This window comes from Genypterus blacodes, unplaced genomic scaffold (genome assembly GCF_046128005.1).
Source record: "Genypterus blacodes isolate CSIRO-AG114 ecotype Tasmania unplaced genomic scaffold, CSIRO-AGI_Gbla_v1 ptg000133l_1, whole genome shotgun sequence".
In the NCBI taxonomy this organism is placed as follows: Eukaryota; Metazoa; Chordata; class Actinopteri; order Ophidiiformes; family Ophidiidae; genus Genypterus; species Genypterus blacodes.
This window is the reverse complement of record NW_027466935.1, coordinates 3,711,398-3,723,264: the sequence shown is the minus strand read 5'-3', so window position 1 is coordinate 3,723,264 and position 11,867 is coordinate 3,711,398. Positions and strand designations below refer to the sequence as shown.

General features: G+C 43.7%; 1 protein-coding gene across 1 annotated transcript; it reads right to left on the bottom strand.

Moving 5' to 3' along the window:
• Positions 1 to 278: 278 nt before the first annotated feature.
• Positions 279 to 11,676, bottom strand: mphosph9 (M-phase phosphoprotein 9). The gene is made up of 24 exons (XM_076163911.1): positions 11,582 to 11,676; positions 10,401 to 10,657; positions 10,057 to 10,204; positions 9,793 to 9,882; positions 9,194 to 9,702; positions 8,938 to 9,103; positions 8,685 to 8,757; positions 8,066 to 8,169; positions 7,716 to 7,832; positions 7,041 to 7,495; positions 6,780 to 6,929; positions 6,402 to 6,489; positions 5,951 to 6,166; positions 5,278 to 5,325; positions 5,057 to 5,121; positions 4,686 to 4,787; positions 4,347 to 4,583; positions 4,081 to 4,262; positions 3,576 to 3,842; positions 3,019 to 3,139; positions 2,725 to 2,816; positions 2,222 to 2,418; positions 1,185 to 1,253; positions 279 to 1,020 (listed from the first exon to the last, which is right to left on the bottom strand). The coding sequence occupies exons 2-24, from the start codon at positions 10,619 to 10,621 to the stop codon at positions 919 to 921; spliced, it is 3,819 nt and encodes a 1,272-aa protein (XP_076020026.1). The 5' UTR covers positions 10,622 to 10,657; positions 11,582 to 11,676; the 3' UTR covers positions 279 to 918.
• Positions 11,677 to 11,867: the final 191 nt, after the last annotated feature.

Genomic DNA, 11,867 nt, shown 5'->3' with positions numbered 1-11,867 from the left:
TAACTACATTGTTTATCATATTCTAATATATTAATTATATTGTTTTAGAGATGTTTGGCCTATAATAGACAGCTGTCTTTGTTGTCAAAAAAGCTTAATTTATTGTGCAACATCAATATTATATTTCCAGTGACATTCAAGTCAGGTAGTTCATGGCAAAAGGAAACAGTGCAAGAAGTTCCATGCACAAGCATTGATCAAGAAACAAGTTTGTGAAAAGTGAACACTTTTCAAAAACGTATGCAGTATGATGGTTTACATTTTACAAGTGGCTCTAATTGGAAGGACACAGTCCTGTAATAATATCACTTCATTTTGTGAGATAAAACAGTGACAGAACAGGAGAAATGGAATGTAAACAAGGCATGATAGATCTGAAATTCAAGTAAATTAAAAATATTTCATAAAATAATTAAAAATAGATCCTTCAAGTGTCATCATTTGGCCAGCTCAACAATAAAGAACAAAGATGAAAAAAATATGCACCGATCAAAAGGCTGAAATATAAAAATCTTAAATACATCGTCATGTTGTCGTGTCAAATGAAAAAACACTGAAGTGAAAATGGCAGTGATACTTCCCGTGTGGATGAAGTGTGTTTGATCATTCACTGAAACACGACTCATTTAAAATCTACAGAATTCACCTGAATATGGCAAATAACAGATTGAACTATAATACTCTCCCCACTATAAAAGTAAATGACTTTAGAAATCTGTGTCTTACTAAAAATATACTCCAAAAACTGTAATATCTTTCCAACATACAAAATATATCCCAGAGTAGTAATATGTATAAAAACACATTGACTTATTATACAGATGTATGGCACAGAAAGACCACAAGACAAACCTTTGTGTGTATAAAACAAAGACATTGAGCTGTATGTACATTATGGTGTAAAAAAGACAGACATTGCTATATATTGGCAGAGGAGCGGAGGACATGATATCTCTTCAGAGTCATGCGGATGGAACCCAGCTCACGATTCAGCCTCTCCAGGCGTTTCTCTAAGGCCACCTGAGGAAGGAAAGCACACTGAGATCAAGCATTTATGAAAGGTCAAGGCAGATTTTTTACAGCTTTGTCGTGAGTGGAAATTCTATGTGATGGTCTCATCAAAAGCAATAAGCAACACTGGGCCACGTGATGGACCTATGAAAGTGTTTTCCCAAGAACCTTACCTCATCTAACCTGGTCTGCAAGCTCACTCTGCCCCCTGCTCCTGGCATGCGGCTCAGAGCTGCCTCAACCTGACCAGCACACAGTCATAAGCAAGAATAATTATAAACAAGAAAAGAACCAATACATGACCTCCAGAGGTACTTTCAAATAACCAATTAGATCGAGCAGCTGGCAGATGCTGCATTACATCTAAGTGTGTGTGTGTGTGTCCCATAATGAGTAGGACACAGTGCGGGGCAGAAGAGGATGGTTGTGAACATAAACTCGCTAAAAATAGAATCCATTTAGGAGTTTTAAAGACACAATGAGGGCCTGGTTAGACAAGAGTTCAGGTGGAGATTACAGCTGTACTGTGTGTCGTTCACAGACGGTATGTCACTGTGACTATTCTGCCTCACACTGATGTTTCTGACATTGACCCTCTGCTGATGGCGAGTTAATGAATCTTCTCCCTGGGTGAAGGGTGGAAACAGTGCCATGCTGTGTCAGTGCCCTGTCATGTCATGTCAGCAGGGCTCCATAATGTCAAACAAAACTGAAGCAATCACAATTATGTTGTACTGCTTGACTGAAGATATGGCATAATAATTATTTTTAGTGTGTGTATGTCTTCAAACAAACTCTGTTCCGAATGACACGCCAGAATAACAACTGTGCTCTGCCACCTCGGAACATGTTTTGCATAATATTGTGGTTTCAAGCAGAACTACTGACAAAAAGGAAAACATTGATGTGGTGCCACGTTTAGTCACAGATTGCTCAGCTTTACCACTTACATTCTTTGCTTATCAAGCTTTCATGCTTACGTCAGCCTGATATTTGGCACTGACTTATTGCTTCTCTTCCTACTCATATGATGTCATCTACAGAGCTCTAAGGTGCGGATCAGTCGATACCCCCGCTCACTGCTTCTTGGTCATTTCAGCGATTGAATTTATTCGATTGCAGCCCTTTATGTTTTAAAGTCAAGTTATTGTGACAGCAAATGTGATATTGTACTGTGAACCATGCGTTTTGTTGCACAGACATCTCTTACCTGCTGTTTCTCCTGCGTCAGCTCATCAAACAGCCTCTCAGCATCAGCCAGTGAGTGGAGTCTTTCCACGAGAAGAGCGCCTGAGTCCTCACAAGTGTCTTGGTGCTCAGGTCCAACACGGGCCCCCCCATCCCAGCCCTGCTGGGAGTTTCCCTCAGGTGGGTTCATGGTGTCAAAGGGCTCCGACTGATGAAGGTCTGAGGAAGAGAAGACAAATGGTTACAACGTTGTTTTTCCAGCATTCAGTATAAACTGCTCATCCTCTTTGCAAGTCAAATTACAGTTGGTTAAAATGAAGTAACTTAATTAATATTCAGTTAAGACCAATGCAAAACAATGTGTGTTTTTACAAGCTCATGTCATGCCAGAGGTTTGAAGGTGTGACTTATTTGCTAACCCGTCACGACACTTGGACACATAGATTGTGTGGGATTATGTAGCCTTTGCTTGAGTACACACTCATTGCTAATCATTGGGTCTCTTTGTCAATAAGAACTTTTTACCATCCTCTCTGTCTGTTGTTGTAAACTGGAGTCTCTTTCTGGGATTGGAGCTGTGGAATGAATGACGTCTCTGATCTTCTCGTCCATCAAACCTGGAGGTAGAACACAATGTGACTTTTTGAGGAGCACAATGTTGACAATGTAGACAGTAACTATTTCCCCTGTTTTACTTTGGAGTGATATGCAATTTGGGGATAAAAAGATTTCATGAAGCTTTAAAAGAAGCTATAGTTCATGTAGATCTGTTGAAATGAAACATGAATGAAAATGTATGAGCTGCTGTGTGTTGCTCACCTTTGGGCCAGGTGTTCTTGTCTTGGCATCATCTGGCCAAAAGCAGTGGAGTAGTTCTCTGAAGGGCAGCGTTTCGGACTGGACCTAGCCGACACTGGCGTGAGTAATGTTTCTCTCTTTGCTGCAAGGAAAGAAATCACTCAAAATTGATTGCAGTAAATGTAAAAACTTACATTTTCTAGATGTGATTTTGCAAAGGTTAGCATTCAAGATATACAAGTCTTGTTATTGTTACAGGTTAATCACTTAGTATGAGAGATATGTGGAGCAGAGATATAGACGCTACTCTACAATACAGAGCATGCACAAGCACTGGACTGGACACTGACGCTGGTTGGATTGTGCTGATGGTGCAAATGTAAACATGGGACAAACTGGAGTTGCAATTCCAAACGTCTACCATTTCATTTTGTGTTTATGGTTACTTGACTTCAGGTTATGATGAAATCTCAACATTGTCTTTGTGTTCAATCCCTTTGATTGGCTGACCTCTTATTCCTCTCTCTGCAGACATGCTGTGGTCAGATGTTACACACTTAAGTACTCCAGATACATACTGGCTGTAGTTGTAGGTGTCCCTTGATGTGCTGAAGGAGGCAGTGAGGAGGATCTGTAGCCCTCTGGAGACAGACTCCTCTGGGCCCTGAGCAGAGCTCTGGCTCTCTCTGATCCGATGTCACGCCTCGCTCCGCCTGGCTCAGGTCCGCCCGACACACCTGTGGGCTTGACCACGTCCCAGTCTGCTGCAGGCCCGACCCGATCCTGGATGGACTCCTTGTGTCTCCGTTCAACAAAGCCCACAGTGGCCCTCGTACTGCCAACCCCTGCACAGAGAAAAGACCATGAAGCCCAAACAGTAATTAACAGTTGCAGCACGAGCCCTATACTCCTGTCTGGGCTGTGTATTCTGCTCACACGATGGAATAAGAGCCTTTAAGAATGCTCTGAATTTTATCGGATCTCCATCCTACCAGCCACTTGTTCACGTTGAAGTGTTAAATATTAGTCCATTGTGATGTGATAGAGTGTGAGTGATACAGCGAGCAGTGGAGTTGTTCTTACAGGGGGCTCGGCACTCCGTCGCTCTCGTCTCGTCCAACTCGATCAGGGCCTTCATCATAGGCGTCAGCGAGCACTCTCTTTTACTTTGCTCCCGCTGGTACTGCTCTGCATACTCGAGCTGACGCTGGGACTGCGGCTGAGATAGACGCTGAGGCTGCTCGAGCTCTCTGGGAGATGAACATCTACAGAACAGGTAACGGGTGAATCGCTCAAAATTTTCTATAAACACCAATTGTAAGCATATTCACGATAGTAACAAAAAGTACCTCCAACTTCCGCCAGATGATTGGCTGTCCACGGAGCATCCAGTTCCTGCTGGATGATCATATAATGGACTTCCCGGGAACTTCCTGTGAACAACTGACTGGTCAGTTTGAGGGAAAGGTGATTTTCTGCGACCGTTTAGCTTGTCGGATGGGGGACAAGGTGACTTCCGACGGGTGACATCTGGCTCTGTGTTGCATTGACTGGGTGACAGCAGGAGGTCAGGATGATGGTAAAGACTGTGGACATTTAAAGAAAGAAATGTAAGATCAAGCAGCTGCTTATGATATTCTGATATGCGAGAGAGACAGGCTGGTATTCTTCATCTTATAACTGCATACCCGGCCCCAGAAGGTTGTGTGTTACTGTGAGAAGCTTGACGGGCCCTGGCTTGGTTCTCATGCTCCAGCTGCTTCACCTGAGACTCCAGTTTGGAGATGGCCCTGATGGGAGATCAGAGACAAACACAGTCACAAATTTACCAGTTAATTCAACGGATCAAGGTTACTGACAACCTCCATAATCCAATACAGGTCTCCAGGTAATATGCGTGACAATTTGATGCCATTTAACAGTGATCGGCCTGGAACTAATGAGCAGAATCCATCTCTGGATGTCATAATCCAGGGATGGATGGATGGATCGTATTGAAAACTAGGCCGGGAAACATTAATAGTCAGTTTGTATTATGTTAACCTATACAACCACTCACCTCTTCAGTCCAGATATCTGATCATTAGCATCGACGAGCTTGTTCTCTGTTGACACCAGATTGTTCTGGGGACACAAAAAAAAAATGCATGTTGCTGGAAGAGATGGCTCAAAAGAAAAGGCTCTGCTATGTGAAAACTGATCGTCTTTCATTCAGTCACAATGATTAAACGTGTTGTAACAACAATTATTCAAACAAAGAGGCAAATGAAACCCGTTTACCTTCACTCCGTTGTGCTCTTTAGTCAGAGAGCCATACTCGCCCAGCAGCTGAGGAAGCAAGTCAAGACTAATTATTGAAGCAAATATGAGTAATGTGAGACTAAGAGACTCTTGCAGAACTGTAACAGTAAGTTGTACTGTATGGCACAGTTGTGTGAGATGAATATGATCAAATGTGAGTATAACCAATTATAAATCAGATGCATGCAATGAATGCCTGGTGAAGCACTACAAAAACAAAATTACACAGATACACACATTTAAACTGTGGATGTGGGTCGTATCTGCAGTCAAATTGTAAAATATTCAACCTTAATTTCTGACACTGTCTTTGGGTAAGGGTTAGAGTGCTAAATTGGCTGTGGGTGGGCGTATCTCATACTGTGACAGGACCACCATTTTGGATAGATGATCAAAGATTTCAACGCGATGCTCTCACGACTACCAAAGTTCACCTGCAACAGCCCAAAATCACACAGGATGTATGAGCGGGAGTGACTTCAGTGCATGGAGCCTAAATACAATGACTGAATTAAAATGACATTCAAGGAATACACACAAACATATGCAGACAATACATTAATATGATTGTTTTGGAAAGCATTTTCATACGTATATGATACAATGGAATGTTAGGTAATGGTCCCAAAGTTCCACAGCCCTGTAGACTCACATCCTGCAGCATCTTGTAATCTCTCTCCCTCCTGGCCTCCTTCTCCTCCGCCTCTCTGCAGCTTCTCTCCACTGCGTCCTCCAGCTGCCGCACACGAGTCTTCCAGCGAGTTGCCGAGGCGTCTTTTTCTTTGCCTGCGCGTTTGTACTCTTCGAGTCTCTGCTGTAGCGATTTCACAGTGGCTCCCGCAACTGCATACCGATCAGGCCACTCTGCCTAACAATGGAGAAGCCAGATCAAAGTTAAGCATTGGAAGAACGGCTGAATGTTAATTCTAGTCATATGTGTACGTATTACATATCTTGGAACATTGGCTGGCTCGCAGTTCGCAATTCTTGCCAGATTGTCACAGTAAATAACTTTCAATGAGTATAACATGCATACAGAATGTATAAACACATATGCAGTAGTGTTTTTTCTTTATCTGAATGAAGAACAAATGGAAAAATACCAGCTGTTTTTCCAATAAGTTGTTTTTTGCCTCCAGTTCTTGAAGACGACTGGTTGCCTCTGAAAGAGTTTTCTCTAGATCCTTGCACCTGTAGATGGATAATAGCAAAGACATTAAGTTACTAAAACAAAATACCATTAAATGTTCGAAGAAACACAAGTGCGACAAAACCTAGACTATAACACAAATGCACAGAGCGACCAACTATAGGGAGGATCATTTCTTCTCCAACCTAGATATTTATGTTGACATGCCATCCTCAAAATCAATGTCAAATTTGGAATTAGTCTTTTATGACAATAAAATCAATCAATCAATCACAGCCACATGAAAATTAATGTGTTGAATTATGTGTTCACTCAACATACACACACCCACCTCAGTGTGAGGGCCCGGTTGCTCTTCTCCAGCTCCTGGGGCAGATCACTCAGGTTCAGTTTGGCTCGCAGGCTTTGGATTTCAGACTCATAATACGCTTTCTGATCTGCCAAATGTCTGGAGTGCTTCTCTCGAAGGCTTTGCCTAAGTCTGAAAACGAATAGACAGGTTGGCATAGTGCATATGAAGATGAAAAGCTCAATGAAAAGATATTTTCATCAATTAATACACAGCACAGAGTATCAATTATATCACACTCACAGAGAGAGGACAAGAGGATCTTCTCCGGACGAAGCTCTTTCTCTTTGTGGACTAACTGCAGGCAGCACACTGGCACCAGAGGCGGAGCAGGGCTTTAGGGTGCTGGTGTGGGTGCGACTGCTCTCCTCCTCACTGGTTCTGTGTTGCTGGCTGATTGTGTGGTAGTATGGCTGGGTCTTAATCTGGGAGGTAGAGACCACTGCCTGGGAAGCATCTCCCCACGACCTTTGCACCTGATGTCCAGCAGTGGAAACACTGGAGGTATCCGAGATGCCGTCTGTATCTCCAAGGTTGCGGCTGCACTCGACCATGCTGTCAGGGGTTAAAGGAGTTCCTACTCTGGGGTAAAGGTGGGGCAGGGTGTGAAAGGAGGGGCTGCTGAAGTGGGAGGGTGAAGTAACGCCAGAGGTGTGGTCCGACTGTCGAGCATTCACTGCTGGGTCCAAGGTCAAAACCTAAAACAAAAAATGATGAGATATAGGAGAACGTCCCAGCATGCTTCAGGCAATATCACACAGTGAGGGAAATCCTCTTTCCAATATTCAATTGGATTAATTTGAAAACTGGCAGCCGTTGTGAGAGCTTTTGATGCTGTGACATGCTGTGCTGTGCTTGGATGGGTTAGGTCGGATGAACAAGTCATTACTGTATGCATATGTGTGCCAAGTGTTGTACCTGTGGTGACAATGGACTAGATGCAGCAGAGCCTTCCCAGTCTGTGCATTTAGGCTCTATTCTCTGCTTGTTCTGATAAATCTCTCTGAGAGACAGCTGAGACGCCTGCAGCGGAGACTAAAGACACAAAGACAGGACATCTTCAGAGGAAGTAACACAAACCAGCAACACAAATGCATTTCTATTCCAACTAGAAAACTTGTTCACACGTTCAATCCGTCTATTTCACATGTCCACTACTAACAAATTAAATGTAATAATCAAAATACCTCTACAACAACCCCTCATCAGACAATTCATTGATGACGACAATGTATACAATTCACTATACATGAAACATTTTAACTCACAAGGTTCATAGAGGCGTCTTGTAGGAGGAGGAAGGAGCCTTTGTCAAAGCTGTCTGGTAAGGGGTGATAGAGTTCATTCTCATTCAGACGCCAATATGTCAGACCTGAGACAGAAACACCATCATCTTTATCATTCTCATGAAGTTGATCTATTTATCTTGTTATCATTCATTGGTCTTTTCCTTTGTATTACTAGCAGTGAATCTTCATATAATCTGGTGTCTGACTGAGATACCAATCATTTCTCAATGCCAGAAAGAAATGTCATACACCAGATCAATCTCGGGATCTTATGGATCTCTGGATCTGCCTGAAAGCTTATGACTACACAGAAAGAGATGAAAGAAAATAAACAGTGAACGGCCTTAGGTGTGGTATGAGAGATTTTCGCTACTTCAGCCTGAAAAACTGCTTACACAGTAACTTACTATACCCAAGGTGATACACGCCGCCCCAGGAACCTTGGTGGAACCTCTCATAGACTACACAGTGTTATGTGTACTCACGGCTACACATAACACTGTATGGTAAAGAATGTATTGTATCTAATATTGCAGGTTACCGTTAGAAACAACTCATTGTTGTGTTGCGTTTTGTTTCAGGTTTGTGTATGTGTTACCTGATGCCTCGGACATCAGGCTGTCACACCTCCTCAGGGGAAAAGAGCTGGATGCTGGCCCGGCCGGTCCATGCTGAAGCCAAACAGAGAGGAGAGGATAATACTCCACAAGCAGGAACATAATCAGGACATCCACAACACACACAGAAAACAAAAACACTACAAATAAAGGCCGGCTATAAACAATGACAATGTTTTTCTCTACAATCTCTCTCCGTAAGAAGCTGTGAGCCATTGGTGACATGTCCAGTACCTGGTCCAGGGAGTCTGTGCACTCCAGAGGGCTTTGTGTTGCGGTTTCTCTGGGGTAACATGGCTGCTGCTGGTACTCAGATATCTGAGATGAAGCTTTTCCTGCCTTGCTCTTCTTGGGCCTGAGTTTCTGCCTCTGGGCCCATGACGTCAAAGGCTGGTTGATGCTACACGAAAACATGGATACTGAATAATTAGAATCTGTCTTTATATTTGGCAGTGGCCTTATAGAAACATATAAAGCTCTTGAAACACACCCAGAGGTTTGCTGCTGGTGGAGTACTGGATGAGGCGGCTCCACCCTGGAGATCCTCTCATTAGATAACTGCTGCTGGCACTGAATCATAGTGGTAGCTGTGTCATCCTGGAGGTTAGAGGACCAGTGGTGTTTCCTCTTCCCTTGTCCAGCCTCCCGCTCTTCCCCTGGAGACCTACCCGTTTCCAATCCTGCTCCCCATGTAGACAGAGTGCCATAACCGCTGCTGAGCACTGTGGCTGCCAGCTCCTCCGCTGGGTGTAACATCTCTGGTCTATGGAGCGGAGGTGACGGGGAACTGAAAGGGGTAAGAGCCGGGGCTGCCAGGCTGTCACTGTCACTGGGCACATTTTTGGGGATTGTGCAGTCGCTGTTAAGGAGGGGTAAAATATAGTCCTTGCTTGGGGTGGTGGTAGCGGTGACTGGTGTGGGAGACAACTCTGTGTGTGGCTGGTTACTGGCTTGACGGTTCTGGAGTTGAACGAGAGCCTTAATCTCATCCTGTATCAACTGAAAAACAAGCGGGGATTGTAAATTTACTGTATACACGAGTAATGTGAAACAACTTACGAGACAAAACAACACTAAATGAAGGCACACCTGTATTTGGCACTGGTATTGTTCTTGTTGAGCAAGTATTTGCTCTTGGTATTGCTTTTCAACCAGCTGAAAAAGATGCAACCATCGACCCTAGTGGAAAAAATGTATGAACATGATGATGAATATGAATTGCAGGTATACAGTTTAATATGAACAGCAGCATCACAACCCCAACATAACCTTTAATGTAGTGAGATTGCAGATACAATACCGTGTATGGATTCTAAAATAGCGGATACGCTTGTGGCCCAGTGACTCTCTCACCTCACAGTCCTTCCAGATCTCAGGATCCGTCTCTCCACTGCTCTGGATTTCCTGCACCAGGGCTCTGAGGGTCTCCAGGGAGCTCGGGTTAATGAAGGGGAGGTTCTTCCCTTGTTGAAAAGCTTCATCTGTGCTCAGACACAGATTTCTACAACAGAGCCACATAATATAGTGTCAGAAATCAAGTAGAAATCATTTATAGAACAGTAAAAGACAAGCAAAATATGTTTTTTCTTGTTTGTTTGGTTTGGGCGCTGCACAGAAACACGATAGTTGCTGCACCTAAGCCGTATTTGATCTAGACTGTTTGCATTTGAGATATGTTGTGGCTATGGTTACTGCACCTGATCTTGTTGCATGCTGGTGTGATGTTCATCCGCCTTCTCTCCACAGCGCCTGCTTTTGTTTGGGTGGTCCGAGTGTGTCTGTCTGAGGCCGACGTCCCCTCAGAGGACAGCAGAGAGGCCTCGCTCTCTTTACCTCCATCCCCATCGGCGCTAATGTGGCAATGACTCAAAGCCCCTAAGCTGGACACGTCCTCAGAGATACTGTCATCTGTGGACATGGTTATGGGCCCATGCAGAGACGGTCGGTCTGACAGCTGGGAATCAAATTAGGGGGAAAAACAAGACACAATCAAGAAGGTTGCCATTGTTTCACAATTCTTGCTGCTGCTGTCCAGTGACATGTGGAAATGAAGTCAGTCACCACATGTTAATGCAGGTTCTTCTCTTCTATCCAGTCATTAGATATCTAGTAGGGTGTTTAGAGGAAGTTCAAGGCAGCTGGAATAGTTTAGCCTTGAGGATATTATACTGTTCTTCTTAGCACTTCTTTAGTAGTTCTTGAAACTATTTCAGTCATTCACAACAAGCAACAGCAACAAAGTATCAACGAGCAGCAACTACAAGTAAATGTTGCTTACTGTACAGCTGAATCTAATAATCAGAGCTATTCATCCATGATATATATTATAGTGGCAGATAATGAACCGTGAATAAATTGTAAAGAATATATGCAAAAAAAATTATGTATAGAGCCACAGTGAAACGTAGATAATTTATATTGCTATGATAATTTAAGTGCACAATAAAGACGTACAGTTGCTTGTTAAACTCCATGAGTGTAGGCGGGTTGTGGGTTCAATGCCCGACTCAGTGAGGTTAAGTTGCTCATGTGTTTGACACTTGGCCGGTGTGACCTGCTCATCACTGACATGTAGCATTATTAGCCCTACAGTGGGTTTTTACACAATTAAACATGAGCTGGGTTGGCTACAGTATCACCGCTAATGCTGCAGCTTCTCCAAGATTTGTTTATCAACCAATGCTGCGGTTTCGTTATCTCGCTCACATCCGTAGCCGTTAAACTGCATTCAGTTAGTTAAGTTAGCTAGCTAGCTGAGTTTAGACAGGTTTAGACAGTCTGGCTAGCGCGCACGTCCGCCAGACACAAGAAGAAGAACGTGCCGCCATGTTACACAGAGAAGAATGACGTAGTTTGAAGAGAATAACAGTTAACCTACTCGTTAACTTGTATCACCGTCTCGTCCATATTTCCCTGTGTGAGCTGACAAGTTGGCTAGCTGCTCGCTGGTTGGTTACTGCACTGCAGTAAGAGCTGGCTGCTAACCTGCAACGCAATTGGTCCGAATGCCGCGGTTACGTACTGAATTCTGATTGGCCCTCAGTCTCACTCCGTGTTTCTATTGGCTGTTCGGTGAGCGAGGTGCCCGGCTTCTGTAGGGACAAAGGGAGCATGCAACTTCTGTGGGGTTTCTTCAGCTCTGACACAGTTAAAGACGGCTTTGA

Excerpts from the sequence above, each read along its gene's own strand:
- mphosph9 (XM_076163911.1), bottom strand. The coding sequence starts at position 10,621 with ATGTCCACAGATGACAGTATCTCTGAGGACGTGTCCAGCTTAGGGGCT. Across the intron at positions 7,833-8,065 it reads AAGACGCCTCTATGAACCTT|TCTCCGCTGCAGGCGTCTCA; the intron begins GTGAGTTAAAAT and ends TTGTGTCTTTAG. Across the intron at positions 4,584-4,685 it reads ACACAACCTTCTGGGGCCGG|TCTTTACCATCATCCTGACC; the intron begins GTATGCAGTTAT and ends AAATGTCCACAG.